Source organism: Pleuronectes platessa, chromosome 5 (genome assembly GCF_947347685.1).
Source record: "Pleuronectes platessa chromosome 5, fPlePla1.1, whole genome shotgun sequence".
Taxonomy (NCBI): domain Eukaryota; kingdom Metazoa; phylum Chordata; class Actinopteri; order Pleuronectiformes; family Pleuronectidae; genus Pleuronectes; species Pleuronectes platessa.
In genome coordinates this window covers 1,707,968-1,729,709 of record NC_070630.1, presented here as the reverse complement: position 1 = coordinate 1,729,709, position 21,742 = coordinate 1,707,968, and the positions used below count along the sequence as shown (strand labels likewise).

Genomic DNA, 21,742 nt, shown 5'->3' with positions numbered 1-21,742 from the left:
GACGTTAACGCAGCACTACAATGATCCAGTTGAGACTAAATGCATGCATCACTTAATGAGTGTCCGTTAAGTAATTAGACTAAGTTAGTCTTTTAACATTACACTTGAGAGTGAGGATCTGCTGACACCAAGGTTTTTAGCTGTGAATGGCACACACTGAGCTCTAACTTCTCTCTATTCAGCCAGATTGAGCGGCGAAGAAGCATAAATTCACTCTTATTTAGAAATTATCTGTTTAGAATACCTTCAATGTTCCTATAAGGAGGCCAATAAGTCTGTGGTACTCGGTACAGACTTCACTTTGACCTCATTGTGCTTCTTCCTGCAGTCTCACGTCAGCCTCTGTGTCTGTAGTTGCTGTAAACCTTGTAGTTTTCTATGATACATGCACAGTAATATGTGTGACATGCACTGAAGCTCCAGTTTCCACGTGGCTCAGCAGAAATCCCTGCACTTCCCTGGTCCCGGAGAGTTCAGTCGGTACTTACACAAAGTGCCAGTAGATTTTTTCAGGAGGAATGTGTGTGGCAATGGCCGATCGGACCGTGTGTGTGTGTGTGTCTGCTGCATCTTATTGATCACACACAGGCAGCTCTCATCTACAGTACCCTCCTCATTACTGCCCTCAGACCCTCAGCCTCACGTCTGAGTCAGCTGGATAAATACAGGCTTTCTCCTCCTGAGATGGGCTGACGTTGCACTTTGCTCCCGGTAGTTATAAAAAAAACATCCCGGGCCTCTCATCTGAGACTGACCAGTTTCCTGTGTAGTGAAAAGCTGTAAGTGTGTGTAGCTCATTTAAAAGCATCGGTGGTTTGAGATTTAAGTTCCTGTTCTACTCAGATTGGATTCACCTCAGTGTGAAATCCTCAGCTGTGTGAATTTGAGAGAAGCTTAGTTTAACTGTCAGGGCGGAAATTGATTCATATCCAAACCAGAACCTGATAACAGTGTGTATATAAGTTAATAAGTCTGTTCCTTATTCTATCAAACCATTCATGCTTCACAGGGAGAAGTTAATGATAATGATTATATTATAAACTTTACTGTCCAACATGAAAGATGAAAGTTAACATGTTGAATCTTCATTTTTATTTACTGTTAAAGAAACTGAAATCAAGAGTCAATTAATATATTAGTCCATAGGAAAATGTATTGATTACTTTTATATTTTTATTATTCTGATTAGATTTTCGCTGATATTATAAAGAATATTGTTGAGTCTCAGTCCATAGGTCAGACAAAATAGTTTTTTTATGATTGTTTTCCGACAGTTAATGTTTAATCTAGAAAGTGATCTGAAGAGTAGTATTTAAAAGGAGTTTTTTTTTATTTGAATTCACTGTAAATGAGCTTTTAAGTATCTTTTAAATGATGCAGAAAACTGTGTTTTATACACAAAAACCATACTGCATGTATATCGTTTTGCTTCTGATGGTAACATTTAATGCAACCCCATCTTTTATGACTGAACAATTACATATATTTTCAATGTACTTGCAATCATTTCATGCACATTAAAGAAAAGGAGAATTTTAGGGATCTCCACTTGAACATTAAACTGAACTTCCTGGTTTGTCTGAACCGAACCAGTGGATTTGATTTAAGGGCATTAGCAGCCCAGTGGCGGCCATGGAGACCTGGGTGAGGCTACAGGAGGGTTTTATGGCCCCGTGTGAAGCAGGAGGCCTCCCAGTTGTCGCCTTGACACCTCCACAGCATGAGAGGGACAGAGGGAGGCTGGGACCAGTTAATGACCCATTTGGCTCCTGTGGCTTCGGGCTTAGCGACTTCAGGAGACCGAGGAGCATGAAGCCGTTTTCAAACATGACCTGCGGGTAAAAGACGGGGCTACAGAGTTCACCTGCAGTTTGCCTTTCACAAATACACAACGCAGCTGCAGGTTCACTGCACAGATGATCACAATGATTCAGGAGAGAGGTGGAGCAGCCGGGGGCAGCAGGCCGAGGCAGGAAGTGACGTATTGACTCTGCTGCGGGGATCATGTGATCATGTTTACATCGCCCCACACCATCTTCAGCTACTGTCACCACAAACTCTCTTCACATCTTCGTCTGTGTCTCCTACTTGTATGACTCCGCCTTTCCACTGGGAGATATTTTCTTCTTATAGTTTTGGCATAGTACATTTGGAAGAATATATAAACTCACCTTCTTGCTGAGAGTTTAATGAAAATATGTACATGTATATTCAATCCTTTTATGGAGCAGACGTACAAAACATATCATGTTGGAATCCTGTGCAGCAGAACACCACCTGCGCCCCAGAAATGTCAAACTTGTCCTTTGAGTTGGTGGTGGCTGCAGCGTCTGCAGGGTTGGTAGCTTTCCTGGATTGTGTTGGTGAAGAGGGAGCAGAGTGAGGGATCATCAGCAAACCCCAGGAGGAGATGAAAGATGTCTCACTACAGTTCTGAACTTTCTTTCAAAAGTAATAAACTAATTTCTGAAAAACATAAAAATATCAAATGCAGCTATTAAGTTCGCAGTTTTAAACAAACAATGAACTAAATCACTTGTTGACATGGATGTTGTTTATGAGCAGTGTACACACATACAGTAGCAATATAAATAGTAATATTGGCTGTTGAGCAGCCAGAACCTACCAGCAGCTGAATAATGGATGTTCTGTCTGCCTGGAAGCTGCTGAGGCTGCTGAGCCTCGTCTAGACAAATTCAGACCGAGCAACACAACATGCTCTCTCCTCCTCTCTCCATGAAACAGACTGAGTGAGTCCAGAGGAAAGCTGTGACCCTGGATGTCTTTATGTTGAGTAATTTATCCACCTCATTGATGTGACTGCAGATGAAAGGTGATGGTGCATCTCTAAGCCATTAATAGAATGATTCAGGGTCAACAAAGATGGTCTTATACTGTAAGGACCATTAAACCCAGTGAGTTGAAATAATCTAATAATAAACCAGGCGTCAGAACTAACAGTGATAAGAGGATGCACCATGGAAAAGCTCCATTCACACTGATGTTGTTTAGAAGATTACACAAAAACTACTGGACCGATGTCCATGAAAATGAATGGAAGGATGTGGCATGGGTCAGGAAAGAACAAAAATAATATAATTATTAATAATAAATAGTTTCCACTCTCAGAAATCACCTGACAGCAGATTAACACAAAGAATCTGAACATGAAAATATCTGCACTGACCGCTGATAAGTAAAGGCTGAATCACAGCTTCTTGAGAGGTGACGTGTGTGTGTGTGTGTGTCTGTGTGTGCTGTGGACCTCAGAGACCATATGGTGGAGGAACCACCCACTCCTCGGGACCAACCACACCTTCCAGTAACACACACACTTCTTTACTGTACATCTGTCCCAGTGTGACATTCACACACATTCCAACACACAAGAAGCTAAAAATTTAAGAAATGGAGGAATAAATGAATCATAAATGAAAGAGTGAAAGTATGTTTAGGAAAAAGATGTGTCACATCTCAGTCCTGCAGTTAACTGTGTGTGTGTGTGTGTGTGTGTGTGTGTGTGTGTGTGTGTGTGTGTGTGTGTGTGTGTGTGTGTGTGTGTGTGTGTGTGTGTGTGTGTGTGTGTGTGTGTGTGTGTGTGTGTGTGTGTGTGTGTGTGTGTGTGTGTGTGTGTGTGTGTGTGTGTGAATAACTCCTGAATGTTTCTGTGCTGAAGTATTGCGTTCACACCCTGCAGCCTTGCATCCATAGGGAGGTACTGTGTGTGTCTTTGTTCGTACATTTTCCAGTATAAACTCCTTGTCAGGACCAGTAGACCTCATGGGGACCAAAGCCTGGTCCTATGGTTAAGGATAAGCTGTCCACAATGATTTGGAATAAGTCCCAACAAGGATAGTTGCACAAATCTGTGTGTGGGGGGAGTTGTGAGAAATTGTTTGTGTGTATGTGAGATTGTGTATTACGTCATGGTTTTTGTTGGATCTGTTTGGAGATGAACACAAGTGTGTGTGTTTTCAGCGCATGACTGAGGAGACTCACACACACACACGAACTGCATGAACTCATTCTGTGTGTGTGTGATAATCATTTGATGTAATTACACGTCTCTGTGTGTTGGCCTGGCCGAACAGACACAGCTTGCACAGCAGAAACTCTCAGTTCACATGCAGCAGTGATGAATGAGTGTAGAACTGGGTCATATAGAATGTTTCTCTCTCTCTGTACCTTTCTGTTCTTCTCCTGGCTGGAAGGAGGAGGAGGAGGAGTTCCACCTATCAAGATATTCTCAAATGCCAACATCATGATATCATTTTTAAGACATCCGCCCTGTTACAGTATCTCTAAATCATCTGCAGATTTCTACTCTGCCTCGCCTCATGTCTGTTTTATCTCTGCTGAGAGAGATGGAGAGAAAACACATCCTCCCCATCCCTCCTTCCTCTCGTTTCCTCTTTCTCTTTTTGGCATCCTCCTCTTGTCCTTTCTGACCTTTCTCTTCTTCCTCTCTGTGCGTATTTTCCTTCCTATCCTCTTACTCCTCAACCCTCTCTTCTTTATTTCCTTCTCCTCATCCCTTTCTTCGTCCACCCTGTCATACTTCCACTCTTCTTCCCCTCCTCTTCAATCTTCCCACCTCAATCCTCATTTTTCTTCCTCTCTGTCCTCCACATCTTGATTCTTGCTCTCCTCCTGTCCAGCCTCCTCTCTTCCTCTTCATCACCTCCTTTTCATCCCACATTCACTCCTCTCCTCCACTCTATCTGACGTAACCAGTGAAGCAACAATAATAATGTTATCTATAAATACCCCTTCATCTCTCCCCCTTTCAAACAGAGGAAGTCTCTCTTTTTCTCTCATCACCCACTTCCCTCTGTCGACTTGTTATATTTTCCTTCTCTCTTTCTTTCCTGCCAGAGGGATGCTCTCACTTTCTTTTTTTTATTCCCCCAGTTTCTGTCTCTTCAGTCTGAAAACAGATGGAAACATGTTTAAATCACAGGGAACAAAGCTGATCTCAGCGACTTTAAGACAAACATGAAGATCAGTCAGAAGCAGAGTGTGAAATACTGAAGTAACCCAAAATATAATATTTGGGATGTCTTAGAAGACATTGTTTGTGATCATGATGCTTTGGCTTCCCCTTTGGGAGAGTATGAAAATGTCTGAATAATATTTAATTAATATCCAGCCTTATGTAACCATAGTTATTAAGAGTTTTGACTACTGTCTTATATTCTGCATTATAAAAACAACAGTTTGGACAAGTTTAGCTCCAAATTATCTTTGTCTGTTTAAATCAAGTCCGAAGCATCAACACCACAAATATCAAGATCAGCCTGAAAATCCAACATGTTGCTTTCTAAACCTTTGTCCCCCCCCCCCCAGGGTGGGTCTTATCCACGAGGAGAAACACACACATACAATAAGTTGGACGACTTGTGCGTGTAATGTACTTGGCAGACAAATGTGAGAGTAATTGTGTGTCATGGCTGCGAGCCTCATTATTCCTGCTGAGCGTGGCGACAACTGATGAACGCTGACAAGCGGCTGGAGGAGACGCACACGAGAAGACATTTAGGATTCTCACACTAACAATTTGAAACTAAAATACTGTAAAGCATCAGTGGCCTTTATTGTATAAAAAAACTAAATCGGCTTAAATTAAAGAAGGTGATCAGTGTGAATTAGGGCTTCAACTAATAACAGTTTTAATTACCATTTAATCTGATTCAAATGTCCGATAATAGTGTAAAATTGATTTTGTCTAACAGCCTAAAACTAAATACATTTTAAGTAAATAATAATAATTAAACAATAATCTGTGTAATAATTATCTGCTGTGCGAATAACTTATTGCCTGGTTTTGGGAAAATACGCTTAAATCCAGTTCTCTGGTGTAAGTGAGATTATTTATTTTACGGCTGGAGAAGTCACAGTGTTATAAACTCTTTCCCTGAAACAACAGTAAGAAGTAAACACCTGTTGATATGAGAGAGTTCATGTAGAGGTCAAGTCAACGTGCTTGACTGGCCACATTTAATATGTGAGGGAGAGTGTTGCTGCTGTCTTCCTCTTGAAAAAAGAAAGAGGTGGGTACACAGAAAGAAACATCGCTCTGGGTAAGAGAGTCGATGGGAGGAAAGAGAGGACATGAGAGGAAGAAGATCAGGACAGAGGCTGAGAGGTAGAAAACCTTTACATTTTAATCATGAAGCATTAAAAACAAGATGGTCCTTGATATTCTTTATAACCATTCAGTTCTTTGACCATTAACTGTGAATTAAGATGAACGATATGACAGCTCCCTAAATTAGAGCCCCCTGGTGGCAGGCTGCAGTATAGTTCATAAACCCTGCCTCCTCCGTGTTAGCAGATGAGACACGGACCAAGCAAACTGAGATGAATTGACTATTGATTGGTCAAACGCTTGTTTCATGTGGAGCTCAATATTGATCCACAGCAGGAGCCCCACTGCAAAGTCTCACACAGACCCACACAAAGGAGTGGTCAGATGTATGTGTGTCACTTTGACAGACATTCAGAGAATCAGACATTTGTGAATGAATGTGTCAACAGTAGCCACTCTGGCGGGGGTGCATGAGCAACACGCTTTAAATAGAGCCTCACACAGATCCACAATGCAGCAATGGAGCAAAACCAACCACGTCAGATTGAGCTATGCGAAGTGTAAAACATTTTTATGGGATTCATTTACAAACTGTGGCAGGACAAAACAGATAATGGCCGCCACAGGCTTGATGATCAGTGGGAGACACTGGTGTCTTCTTCATGGACACAGCTGATATGATACCTGATCAGATGTGAGAGTTGGAGACCAGCAGCTCACCTGTAGCTTTAGTGAGTGGATGTACTGTACGTCTATGAATAGCACCGGCTCACACTGTGCCAACTGTCACCCTTAAGTGTCTATTTAAGCAACACGGGTGTACTGGCAACACGTGCACTTTAAGTTACACACACACAAACACACACACATACACACAGATGGTGGCACATTGTATCAGCCTGTGGTAATGAGAGACGAACAGCACCTTGATAAGCCATAATCAGCTACATGTTTCTGACCTTCTGGCTATGGACATTACTGTGTGTGTCTGTTTCAGTGTGTGTGTGTGTGTGTGTGTGTGTTCTCACAGTAGGGTGTGAATGTGTGGACAGCTGCTGGGCTAACACTCTCACCTCCTGGCCTCACCCCCTCTCGCTGAAGCCTTCATCTGTTCAACCTTGTCTGTGGCGCCTTTGACACCAACATGCTGTGAACATACAAACAGTTTGCACCTCACCAAGACGTTTGTTTGTGCGACTGCGATCTGAAAAATAAAAAACGACTACAATCTTTTATACAAACAAATCACAAGTGGGTCTCAGCTGTCCATCATGACATCGCACACACAACATTTTTATATTATCAAGTAACTAATTAAAACCAGAAACATTTGAGACCTCGATACCGCGGCTCCACAACATGATCCCTGCTGCGCTGACTCATCACAATATTCATGTTTCTCCACGCAAAACACAAACCGTGACACTACATGTCTTCTGAATCCAGGTGATATCTGGTCTGATTGGACACATTTGAAATGGAAAGCAGAAGAAACTCTTCATCAGTTGTGTGAAACTAATCTTTTTCTCTGTCATCGTCTCGCTCGTGTTTCAAAGTGACATTTAAACGGCGTCACCCTCGTGTTTCTCTCTCTCACTGTTAATGCAGAACTATAAAAATCTGATTTAGATTAAGGGCCATAAAATGCCAGCAGCTCACGAGGTACAGTTTGGCTCTTCTAGCTTCACAATAAATTAAAATCTGTTTGATATTTCACAGCACGTTTTTCTGTTCTCTCACACACAAAATAATCTGTGTGGCATCTGTAGGAATAATGAAGAACCGATCGGTATCCTGATGACCGGTGTAAAGTCTTCATGTCTCCTTTGATGAGAAGCTGTAGTGAAATCATTTGCTTGCAGTAGCTGAAGCAGAACTTGAACATGTGTCTCTGTCTCCAGGCTGCAGGTTCAATCTGTCCACCAGCCTTCCAGTGAGAGGACCGACCCAGAGACGACATAAACAGGTACGTCTCCCTGGTGGAACACAAATGACAGATGCACCCCACTTGTAATTATGAGCCTCATCAGGTGATTCTGTGCCTTGCTCTGAGGCCCTGAGGCAGTGAGAGACTGATTTCTTTACAGTAGCTGAGCTGCATGTCGTAATGGCTGAGAGAAGAGTTTGATATTATGTGATTAATGTGATATATGTTTTTTGGAATAACTGAGTGAAGAAGTTATTAACTGGGTTTATGTGGATGTATCATAGTGATTACTCAGATGTTCTGAATCTGGAAACACGTTGACTTTGGGCCAAAAACAGTGAACGTGAGGCTGTGAGACAAATTCATAACTCAGTGTATTATCTTAACAATCAAGGCTTTCATCTCATTTTACTCTGCGTTTACTTTAAAGAAACTTTCCTGTGTCCTTTACGTTGGTGTTGTTGTTATTCATGTCATCCAGTAGAGAGTAGAAGGCTCCGTCCATCTCTGTAAACGTACCTTAACGTTGAGCATAAATTAGGCTTTAGCCGTGGTGAAGGTATTTCATAGTTGAATATTTGTAATAATCTTTGTCCTCCTTCCAAGTCAGTGTGTCCGAATGTGGCAGCTGCTAAACTCTCCATGTCTCTGAGGCCAGCTTTGATAAGACGTTGAAAAAAGAAACTACTTACTGAGTCCTGCCGGTTTTCAACAAGCTACTGAGTGATTTATTTAACATGAGCACCATAGATATCCATATAAATATAAAGGCTTGATGTCTCGGCCACGAACGTCTGTACATGGCGGCCATCTTGCGTCAGGGGGCTCGCTCACCAATAACATTGTGATGTAATGGTACGTACTTTTTAAATAACCATAACTAGCTCAATTTTCAACCGATTTTTAAACGTTTTTTTTTTTTTATAAATGTCATCAAGAATTATTTTCTATTATTTCCTTTAAAAAGTACATGTACCACTACCAACACAATGTTATGGCTGAGCAAGCCCTCTGACGCAAGATGGTCGCCATGTGCGGACGTTCGACTCTGTCGGACGAGACATCTAGCCTTTATATATATATCTATGATGAGCACTCTCTGTCATTTCTAAAGCAGAGGCTTTAAGGGTTCATTTCCCCCGTGGTCGGGTCGTGGTTTTCATTTGTCACAATAAAGACATTTCAGGGGGAACGTGCAGCGGTGGACAGAGTCATGGTTCATTGAGGGAAACCACAGAGTTTCACTATTTGTTAGCCGGCTCTATAATGGGATTCCGCCTCTCTGGCCTCATGGCTCCCAGCATGCACTGCAGCCTCCATTATTTATGGGGTTGCCATAGTGACGGAGATGGGGAGGGGTGGAGTCTGGCAGCTGGTATATCAGGGATGGAGACAGACCCTCCCCCCAGCACACCTGTGTTTGTGTGTGTGTGTGTTTGTGTGTTTGTGTATTGCCATTGTTGTGAGAACTGGTCTGAGTTTTGCACAGTATCCTGGGAGCAGTTCTCACTTCTCACACAGCTTCAGAGGTGTGTGAGCCCCAGTACTCGGTTTGAGGGTGTGTGCGCACGTGAGTGTGTTCTTGTGTGTGTGTGTGTGTGTTAGAGAGTGGGGGTGGGGGGCGAATTTACCATGCACATGAGAACAGTAACTCTGAGAGTTTACATGTATTTTTTATGTACTGCATCATTGTGCATGCATCTGTATGAGCTCTCTCTGTCTGTGTCTGTGTGTGTGTGTGTGTGTGTGTGTGTGTGTGAGTGTGAGTGTGTGTGTGTGTGTGTGTGTGGTGAATATTGTCACATTATCTGAGTATTTGTGTTGTACATGTGTTGTAGGACTGGTTTGGATCAAATCCCAAGTTATGCTTAACTTAGATTTAGTAAATGTAATGTTCTCATCCTTGTCCCTGGGCTCACGGAGATCCAGGATTTCTATCGATGTCTTAAACATTGTGAAATTTGGTGTTTTTCAACATTTTCACAATTTTCTCAGAGAATAGATTATGTTTTTTGATTAACTTTGATTGATGCAGTTTTGACTGTTTGGCTTTGGCAGTTGTATGCACTGAACTGAATGCCACTCTAGTTTATAAGGTAGGTGAGAGATGGTTAATATGTAAAAAGGAAACGAGCCGTCTCTCTAGTCTCCTGTCAGTATGACTGATACTCGTATATCCCAGTGGACACTGTGAGCCCTGATCACGTGGTTGATTATCACAGTAGAATAATGTGTGTGTTGAGGCTGTGATGGGTAATGTGCATCGTGCTGCTCTCTGTCTCTGTCATTGACTGAATTCTCCTCTGGTTTGTTTTAATCTGGTCCAACTGTCTCTGGGTCCCGTTTTGGATCAAGTTTCTTTTGGTAAATCCACTTCTTGTTGTGGACATGTTGTTATCTGAGTGTGTAATGAAGACCTGTCCTATCTGTGTTAACCATTTGGGGGAAATCTCTCAAGCGGCTTTCAGAGTTTCCTGAAATATTCTTGAGGGGCTGAATGTGAGAAGGCAAGTGTCAGAGTCAGTTACTTTTTTGGAACCTTTCCTTCGAGCCCCCGAGTAAAATGTCTGACTATCATTGTAATTATATGAAATCACATATCTGCCTTATCCAGGTGGGAAAGCTGTGTGGTTGTAGTTTGGTGTGTGTGTGTGTGGCATGTGATGCTGATGGATTTTGTGTGTGTGTCTGTGTGTCTGTGTGTCTGTGTGTCAGAATGTGTCTTCAAGGCTGGGCTGCCCTCTGGGAATCACATTACACACACACACACACACACACAATCCATCAGTGTCATGTTGCACACACCTGCAAGCAGTCATACACCTGTCCCAAAGTTCAACACACACTGGAAGAGTGTTGATTTGGTTCAACTTAAATATGAGCACTGGTAATGAAACTATATAAACTATATATAAATATAATATATAAAAACACATGTTTTTAGTGTTTCAAAGTTGTCAGGAGCCTGAATGTACATTTAAATAGGTTCTGTTGCCGTAACCCTTGGACGTGAACAGGCTGATGGAGGGATGGAAGGAGGGGTAGAGACGAGGCTGATGGGGGGGGGGGGGGGGGGGGGGGGGGACTCACACAGTTTTTCTCTTGTGAAAAATGTTCTCGTCTAAATTCCAGTGAACTCGTGTTGCTACTCAGCTTCTTTCTATTCTTTGATCCCTTGCTCTTTATTTTACTGTGGCCCCCACTCACCCCCTTCTCTCTCTCTCTCTCCCTCTCCCTCTCGCTCTCTCTCTCTTATTTTCTGTTCTTTTACTATAGTCTCGCTCCCCCGGTTTTGCTCAGTCTCTGTTTTACTTCCCTCTTTTGTCTCGCTCTTCTTTTCTCGCTCCCTCTTGTTGGTTCCCAGACGGGAAAGACTCCTCTTTCTATTCTTCTTCTCTGCTTTTTTCTTTTTTAACTCAGACTTTCCTCCACTCAGACTCACATTTACATGTTAAATGGCTGTAAACAGAAAACCTTCCTGATAAATTAAACCGAGTGAGAGCTGTGAAGAGGCGAAGACAAAGAATAAAAGCAGGAAGAATGTCCTCCTGCTGTACATATAAGCGTTTATATGTACTTTGTATATTACTTTTTATCCTTTATATATCCTTTGCTTTAATGTTTTTATTTGCCGTCATAGTAGTCACATACAATGACCTTTTATTTTGAAGAAACAGGTAGTTTCCTTTCTTAAAAAAACAAAACAAACATATTTCCATCACATTTAACAAACTCCACTTGAATCAAAAGAAGTGGTCATCAAACCAGGACAAAGAAAAGTAACTGAGGTTTGATATTTTACTGTTGAACTTAATTTAACTTAATTTATTATAAATATATACAAATAAAAAGGAGACACAAATGCAACCAAATTATAGAACTTGAACTAAGAAAATAAAAATTGTAAAATATAGAAATAATTGTAAATTTTCACATCAGAGCGGATCAGCAAATCAGAAAACGAGACGTCTGTGAAAGACTCATTGACAGTTCCACACTTTTTTGAATTTTTTTATTCCAAACTTCAACGGTCTCTTCAACACTGCTCTGCTTTTGTTTACACTAATTAAAGTCTCTGACTGATTGTGGCTTCGACCTGTCGATGGTTCAGATGCTGCATCTGATCCGTGATTCAGCAGAAAGACGACGATGACAATGAGACAAAGAAGGAGACGAGTTTCTGTTCGAAGGCGTTTCTACTGTGAATAAAGACCAAAGACATATGAGGTCCGGTTGTAAACATGTGTACACCCTCCTGTATTACACACACAGACACACACATGCACGCAGACTCAAGCATGCAGAAGACACAGTCCTGCAGCTTTGTAAAGAAACTGTAAGAACCTTCTTCAACTCGGCTGCAATCTATTGGATACCACAACTGATCGATCTACATTGCAGTGTGTGTGTCTGTGAGGCGGTTTGTGTGTGTTGTATACTTAATGACACATCCATCAGGTTTATGGCTAACAATATGTTTTTTCATACCACATATGTAGATGTCAGTCATGGTACGGTGTAGAATGTGAACCGATGTCCCTGCCTTTATTTCAGATGTGTGATTTTGTGTGTCTGTGTGTGTGTGTGTGTGTGTGTGTGTGTGTGTGTGTGTGTGTTTGCTTTAAACCCATCAGCATCATAAGAAGGTGGACTCACCACTTAAAGCTCTGCAAAGCATCCTGGGATTGCACCGAGCACTTTGTGCTTGTGCTGGTAGTACACGTGTCTTTAGTGTTTCCCCTTCAGCTCCTCGTCTTTCACAGTCATCCTCTTTCTTATTCTCTCTGTTTTTCTTTTTGTATCTTTCCCTTTTTGTCACTTTTTCTCGATATCTCTCATTCTTCCTGCTCTGTGTTAATCAGGGTCAACTTAATGCATATTTGAATGGATCCATCGAAATAAGACCGATACAATTCCAAATCCTGTGTGTCGTCAGTTTGTGTGTCTTCACTCAGCCCAAGATCATTTGTGATAAGAACGTTCTGATTGTTTCTGCGACAACAAGTCACAACATGTGACTCTCAGTCATATGATAATATAATAAAGGCTCATTTAAGCCTGGTTTTGATCCATGACCTACATAACGTGGATCAAGTTATTTGCTTTATTTTTTCTTCTGCCCAGTTTCAATCTATATTATCCTCAGTTCCTCGTTCCCGTCCTCGGTGTGGTGATGTTTCCAGCTCTTCTAACTCCAGCGCCCCTTTTCCAGTAAAACCAATAAGGTTTACTTTGAACAACCAATCAATCTCAGGCAGTGAGTCACTTCTGACCAGTGACAGCCGCTTGTTCAGACCTTTGTTTTATGTCAGGGTCAGTCAGTGAGGCGTAGTTGATAAGGTTCCTTGTCTTCTTGTTATTACATTTATTAATAATGAAAATTAACTGATTATTGATTAATCATTACCATTTATAGACAGGATTGTTAAATTTCTGCTTTTATCACTGATGGCAAGCAGAACAGTTTGCTGATAATTTTGAGATTTACTTTTGTGTGCGTGCTCTTGCGTTCATTATCTACCTGGAGGACAGGTGCCTGGAGGACATGTGCCTGGAGGACAGGTGCCTGGAGGACAGGGGCCTGGAGGACAGGGGCCTGGAGGACAGGTGCCTGGAGGACAGGTGCCTGGAGGACAGGTGCCTGGAGGACAGGGGCCTGGAGGACAGGTGCAGGGAGGACAGGTGCAGGGAGGACAGGTGCAGGGAGGACAGGTGCCTGGAGAACAGGGGCCTGGAGGACAGGGGCCTGGAGGACAGGTGCCTGGAGGACAGGTGCCTGGAGGACAGGGGCCTGGAGGACAGGGGCCTGGAGGACAGGTGCCTGGAGGACAGGGGCCTGGAGGACAGGTGCATGGAGGACAGGGGCCTGGAGGACAGGGGCCTGGAGGACAGGGGCCTGGAGGACAGGTGCATGGAGGACAGGTGCCTGGAGGACAGGTGCCTGGAGGACAGGGACCTGGAGAACAGGGGCCTGGAGGACAGGTGCCTGGAGGACAGGTGCCACTTGGGCTTTATCTGACCTGCTAGTTCATGTCCGTATTGATTATGTGGAGCTTTAAGTGCGCTAAGTGTGTGCGCTAGCTCTTTATTGGATTCTGTTGTGTATGTGTGTGTTGTCACTCAGCGGGAGCCTCTCTGGAGTACATGTCATGTTGAACACACACACAATGTGTGATGAGGGGGGGGGGGGGGTCATTCAGCAGGATCACAGGTTCAGCTGCTTTCTGGTTTAGTAGATAGATGGAGAGACAGAGTGAGAGGAAACAGACATGAGCTGAATTTATCTTCACTCATAATGAATTGAATTAAACTGAATAGAAACAGTTCCCTCGGTGTGACACAAATCTTTTGTCTTAATTTATTAATAAGAATGTGGCATGTCTTTCCCTAAGACATAACTTTATATATTTAACATATCCAGACGTCTCTAATAATTTTTTGTAAATCAAAGTTACATCATCAAAATAAACATAAGAGAACTGGGACGAGCTGAGGCGGTGACAGCGAGTGCATCTGAGGTCGTCATGGAGAACCAGTTTGTCCAGTAGACTGGTGAAGCCTCTGCCCATCTCCTGTCACATCTACAGTCCGTCGGGTCAACCTCCAACAGTCCAGGTTCCACAAGGACCAGAATCAAGGGACTCAATGGGTTATCTCTGCAGACAGCTCAGACATCTATGACCTCCTTCTCCTCGTGCTTCAGAGGAGTGTGTCCTCCTCAGTTTCAGTCCTTCATGCTCTTCACAACTACACTTTCACTGCTTTAAACAACTGTTGGTGGCTGTGGCTGAGAGGTAGAGCGATCGTCCTCCAACCAGAAGGACGGCAGTTCGATCCCCAGTCTGCTTGTCGAAGTGTCCTTGGACAAGATGCTGAACCCCGAATTACCCCCCCCCCTCATAGAATAAACAAAGTGCTGCTAATAGATGCACTGTATGAATGTGTGTGTGTGAATGGCAAACTGTAATGTAAAGTGTACTGTAGCTACTACACACACACACTCACAGACACACACACACACACACACACACGGTGCCCTCGCTTTAGCCCCGAAGGCAACGTGCCAAGGCCGGGCCGGACAGATGGTTGTACGGAGCAGGTTGTCCCTGGGTGTGTGTTTAAGTGTGTGTGGGGAGGGAGGGATTCTGGGATGAGAGGCCATGCTTACAATAACCTGCATAATCAATGTGGTGCTCACACACAGACAGACGGACAGCAAGTTAATCATGTGTGTGTGTGTGGGGGGTGTGTGTGTGTGTGTGTGTGTGTGTGTTTGTGTTTCAAGACATATTCAATAATATTCAAATAAGATAATTTAAAAAAAAGGCAGCAAATCCTCACAACTGAGATTTTACAAACTGTTTGAGATTTAAATTGGACCTTACAGACACTGAGGTGAGACACATATTATCTTACTGCCCTGTGAGGACACAGAGACACAGAGACTCAAGACTTGAAAAGTTCTCTCTCAAGGACTCAAGCTCATCTGGAGTGAGGATGAAATCTGACACCTCAAACTTTTACCTGAAGGATTATGGGTAAATTGAGAAGGGATTTTGACATCGAACTCTATCTTCACCTCTGCAAAGTTCCCTCGAGCAAGGCACTGTGTGTGTGTGTGTGTGTGTGTGTGTGTGTGTGTGTGTGTGTGTGTGTGTGTGTGTGTGTGTGTGTGTGTGTGTGTGTGTGTGTGTGTGTGTGTGTGTGTGTGTGTGTGTGTGTGTGTGTGTGTGTGTGTGTGTCCCCTGCTAAGATACAGTCTGTTATTTGGACACACTCACTCTTTCTCTTCAGCCGCTCTTTCTTTCCCTGCTTCACTCTTTTGGTTTATTTTCTCGTCTGTCTCTCTCTCTCCACCATCCCCCTCTTCTCTTGTCTCACTCTCTTCTCTCCTTCCCCTCGTCTATCCTTTATTTAATGTTTGGCCACATCCTCCTCTTCAAAATTACCATCTGTGTCTCTACCACATGCGCACACACACACCCTCACACACACCCTCACACACACACACACAGATTGCCACCTAACAAAAGAATCTCAAGGGAATTTCTTTTTAGAGACTGTAAGACTGTAGATTAAAATGGCAGTGGGAGTCATGTTGAAGATTAAAAGTCATAATATTACAAGAAAAATTCTGAATTTGACTAAAATACAGTTGTAATTTAATGAGAATAAAGTCGATTTTAGACTAAGTACGAGTTTTCTTTCTTGTAAAGCGTCACATGACCACAGACATTATCACAAGGCTGGTCTCAGATTAAAAGGTTCAAGATGCTTCAGTGTAACAATAGTTCAATACAAAGAACAGGGATGATGATGTAAACCAGGGAATCTCCCGAGGTTACAACTTCAAAGACCCAAATTATACTGGGTGTGGTCGACAACTGTGTGTGTGTGTGTGCGTGAGATTGTGCATTTGAACTCGGAAATCTATTCTGTGTGACGTTGTGTGCTTGCTTGGTCTCCATACATGCATGTGTGTGCACACTGGATCAAGTGTGGTCTGTAAAATATGCTAAAATATACATTTGAAGTCTGGGCCTCTGGGTTTGTCACATTACTGTGGCAACATAATGAGGACATGTCTCCAGACAGACGAGACAATATCTGAGCCTTTGTCTTTATCTGTCAGACCTGTTCTGTCTCTGCTGTTACAGTGGAACCAGAGGCAGTTGACTCATTGTCTCCTCTTTTTATTCCTCTTATGTGCTTTTATTGTGTTTGTCTAATGTCTCCGTCTCTCTATGTGTCTTCCTGTTTGTGTGTCCCACCTCGTTCCCACCTCCCACACACAGTGGTTGTTATTGCCATGTGGGCGCTCATTGCTCTGTGTGTTGTAGGAGCGTCAGGAGCAGGTTCGGGCTCCATGGCCGCCGCATGCCCAGAAACACTGAGCTCTGCTGGTTTAACAGTGGGTTGGTCCCCCCCCCCCCCCCCCACTGGGTCTGTTAGCTCAGCTAAAGGCTCGGCAAGGAGGCGGTAATGCACCTTGGTTCCAGTTGGTTGACTCCTGCCAATAAACCAAACAAGAAGGAGAAGGAGGGAACCATCCTGTTTGGTGCAAGTCTCTGCATGTTCCAGCAAAAAGCACCAGACAAACACCACAATAAAACAATGTATTCGCAGAATTTAATAATATATTTTTTTTAAATATATTTCTCATAGGTCCAGAAATATTATAATGAAAACATCAAAAGATTTGTTTATCCATTACGGTTTCTCAGAGAGCCCAAAGTCGCCTGTTCCTCACCAACAGTCTAAAACCAAACGTCGGAACCTAAACCATCAAACATGGCACAAAATAATATATCAATAATCAGAATATTGGTAAATTAATGGTGGCAATTAATAAATTAATCTTAAATAATGTGAAATTACAGGAGGGAATCTGTCGTCCTGATGTTGAATGACTGAGTAGAACAGTCCTAACCAATATAATGATCATGTGACAAGCTTCTCAGATTTGATTTTCTTTCTAGTAAATTTTTGCTTCGACAGCCAGAGGCTCAATGCAAGAGGAGATAATGATGCTCTGTTTAAAGTGAAATGACATAAACTGTTGTGTGTGTATGTCAGAGTCTTTAATGTATGCAGAGGTGATTTGTGTGTGTGTGTGTGTCTGTGTGTGTGAGAGAGAGAGAGAGAGAGAGAGAGAGAGTGAACTCGTCTTCCAGTAAATGTGGCTGCTGAGGCTGACGAGGCGTTTCCAGGAAGTGCCGACACTTAATGGCAACTATCTCTTAAGATTTGTGTTTGTGTGTTTGATGTAAGTTTCTGAACACATGTACACATCTATATATATTTATATACTTTAAATATCCTCACAGTGTGATTTACACACGTAGTTTAGCTGCAGTAGTATAAAGAGGGATGCAGGTGAAGGGTGAGCGATGTTGATGGATGACAGAGAGATAGAGAAATAAATGGGTTTTATTGATCATGATTGACAGCTGAGACTGACTGGTGATTGGTCGAGCACATATTGATGGGACCTTGATACGTCTGGCTCCAAATGATGTCATCGTTGCAAGATGGCCACGTTTGTGTCCAAGATATTTTGGCCTCATTTCTGGAAAGTGGGAGGAAGTGGAGACGCAGTGTCGGTATTTATTTACAGTCTATGAGAATAATTCATGGATCTTAATCAACATCAGGGATATTTAGGTAGGTGACAGAAAGATCAAACAAATGCACGAATAAGGAGGAGTGTAGAAAACCTGCAGTTTCTTATCAGTAGCATCAAACTCTGGCTCAGACTCAGGTGTGAGATCTAAATGACAAATGGAACCGGAGCTGCAGGGAATCTCAGCTCATGAGGCTGGACAGTCGGAGTAATGTGGGTCAGAGCAGCTGATCAGACACGGTTCACTGTGGAGCTGAGGAGGAGGAGGAGGAGGAGGAGGAGGAGGAGGAGAAGAGGAGGAGACGGACAGAGGGAAAACACAGTTAAGACCAAACTAATATAAACTGAGCTTAGAACGTTTTAAATGTTAGAAAAATAGATTTATGAAGTAATAAAACCGTTAGAAATAAAAGATGAAAACCAGGAGAAGGAAAATGAGGAAGAACTCCGACAATGTGCGACTCATGTAGATGCACTGTAATTATTTTGTGTGTGTGTGTTTTAATTGTAGATCAGATAGTGTCTCTGACACTGTAATCTTCTTGCCACTCAGACAGTCACACACACGCACACACACACACACACACCTTGCACTGACACAAAACAGACACACTGAATCTCTACACACTAAACTCTCTGTGTGTTGTGAATTTGTTGATGCTGTTCTTCGTCTGATGGTTTTTGATGTTGATGATTTAGTTACAAACTGTTTCTTAACATGTTGAAGCTGAATTATTGTTGATGACGAAAATTTGAATTTGTGGATGATTCTTCCTTCACTTGGAGCATTTATGAAATATATACACAATAAAATATGAGCAATTCGGTGATTGAAAGAAAGAAAGAATAAAACAGATAAATATTATTACAAAACACAAACAAAGCCAATACAGAACAAGATTTGATAATTATATGGTATTTGATAATGATATCCGATCTGCCGATGGTCATTTTCATATATATATATATATATATGTGTTTATGATGGTTTCTGTCTGACTGAGAAAACTACTGGGACTTTTGTTAAACTCAAACTGTGTGTGTGTGTGGCGTGGTGTGTGTCTGTGTGTGTGTGTGACTCTGCTGACACTGACAGGACTGTCTGAAATATGAGACCTGCTGTCTCCTCCTCTGCTGTTAGAGATAGACAAAGATTTATAGATATATGGTCAGGTTCTTTTTAAAAGATGTATTCTAGGATTTATAGCTGTGTGTGTGTGTCTGTTTGTTTTAGATCAACAAACAACAAAGTGACCATCACTTCCCTCTAAACAGTGATGTATGTGTGAACGCTGTGAGCACACACCATCTCTTTACGATTGGGTGACATTTTGTGTTTGCGTGTGTGTGTGAGATCAAACACAATAAACAACTGTCTGTCTTTGTGTGTACAGAGATTGGTTTTAGTTTTCCTGTTTCCTTTTTGTGTGTGCAAGGATGAGTGTGTATTTGCAGTATCACTTCCTCATGTGACTCACCTGATAGCATCACACGTGACATCACGTCTGTGGGAGGGAGCGATGGTTAAAAGTCAGACGCAGCCTCTCGCTCTCACTCAGGTTTCTTCGACTCAGCAGATCCACGGTTTTCTTTTGGAGAGTTTTTCTGTGATCGTGGATCCACTAGAAGTTGTAAACATGTTGTTCAGGTAAGACGTAAGACGTTTAATATATAAAGGCTAAAAACTATGAGGGAAAGCTTTGGATTTAACTTAGATTTCTGGTTATTAGTCCATTTTGAGACTTATTTTGTGAAAGTTTCAAAAATAGTTTAGTATTAAAACCCTGACACCAAACTCTTATGAACCTTAAAAAAAAAAAAAAAACGTTGTACCTCTGCCAAGAAGTTCATGTTTTCACCTTTTATCGATTGTTTCTCTGCAAGATTCTGCAAAATTTGCAGGACAGATTTCTATGAAGCGTGGTGGAAGGATGCTGGAGGTGTCAGGGAAGTGCTGATCACATGTCAGTGCAGCTCCAGGATATTTGTTTCTTAAACATGGCGAGATGGAGCTTTTTTCAAAATTTTCAGTGTTTTTCCAACGGAATGTTTCATGGATCTTGATGAAAAAACATCTGCATTATTAAGTGGCCTGATGCTAATGAATGTGTGAAATGTGGTGCAGCTTAATTGAATCTAAGGGATTGTTCGATCTTGGCGGGGGGGGGGGGGGGGTTGAGCTCTGAGTGACACTCTATGTTTGTGAAGACATTTTGGTAAAAGAGTGCAACACTGTCACAGTCCTGCAAAGTCCTCCTGATCTAAACTGAGCCACTGAAATACTATGGACACTAATTTGACACGTGCACATCAGTGTGTTGATGAGTGTAAAACAGTTGTGTGATCCCTCTGTAGCTCTGGAGGAGCTTGTCAAGTCTTGAGAATCACCCTGAAGATGTTGTCGGACTTTATCTCAGCTTGTAAAGAAAGATGCTGTTGAGTTGCATTGAGAACTGTTGATCCTTTGCTTTTGGAAATTGACGTAAACAGAGACTACAGCGATAACTGGAGCCAATACATCTTGTTTGCATTGATGTAAATGAGTGGATGAGGATGAAAGCTCCTCTCTGCCCAAAATATCATGAAGACATCACTTCTGTTATCATCTGTTAAATTCATGCATCAGTGTCTCAGCACTCAAATCCATTCATCACAGACAGAACCAGCTTGTAACTGGGTCGGATCTCGTTCCCACCGCAGCCACAAGCTGCTCCACACTCTGTCTGTGGCTGTAAAGACCTAAAAGCTCTGATTCCACTGGCTCCACCACGCAGGCCTGAAAACACGCTCAGTCTCAGCTGCTTGATTTTAAGTGACTCAGGTAAATCACAAAAAACTGCTGCTAGTCCCTTTATTTATTGTATATGTGTGTTTGACCAGGCAGAAAGGGATTATTTCCCATTTCACAGTTTCATGTCTGAGTCACCACACACACACACACACACACACACACACACACACACACACACACACACTGACTAAGCCAAACACCACAGCTGAGTCAGCATAGTGTTTATAGATCAAACGGACGAGTGAGGAAATGGAAACTTTCTTTCTTTCTTTCTTTCTTTCTTTGTTTCTTTCTATTATTCCACAGATTTTGGTTTTACCTGGAAATTCATCGTTGCACTCAAACAAACCAAATCTTTCTTACTCTAGATCGTTTCCAGCTAAATGAATCAATGAGTGATTATATCTTTGTAAATTGATCTTTGTAGATTTTATTTTACCACTGATGGTGCAAATTAAATATTTACCATTTACCATCGTTTAGTTATTGTCGTAATCCCTGTGCCGCCTGCGATTGGTTGATTTTCCTGCTGCTCAACCTTCCTTCTCTCTGATTGGTGCGTGTTCCTACAGGAGCGGTCGGCTGCAGCTGAGCTGAAGATGTCCGATAATGGGGAGGTTGAGGACAAGCCCCCTGCTCCGCCCATGAGGAACACCAGCACCATGATTGGTTCCTGCAACAAGGACCCCGCCCCCCTCAACCACAGCTCCAAGCCCCTCCCACCGAACCCGGAAGACAAGAAGAAGAAAGATCGCTCGATCCGATTCATCCTGACCGGAGGAGGCGATAAGAGTGAGTACTGAGAAATCTATG

General features: G+C 42.5%; 1 protein-coding gene across 1 annotated transcript in view; it reads left to right on the top strand.

Annotated features, from left to right (window-relative positions):
* Window positions 1-21,742, top strand: part of pak1 (p21 protein (Cdc42/Rac)-activated kinase 1) — a 35,434-nt gene that overhangs the window by 1,089 nt on the left and 12,603 nt on the right. Inside the window, exons 2-3 of the mRNA XM_053423667.1 lie at window positions 7,990-8,054; window positions 21,502-21,721. Coding sequence (XP_053279642.1) covers window positions 21,529-21,721 — 193 coding nt within the window. The 5' untranslated portion in view covers window positions 7,990-8,054; window positions 21,502-21,528. The remainder of the gene's footprint in view (window positions 1-7,989; window positions 8,055-21,501; window positions 21,722-21,742) is intronic.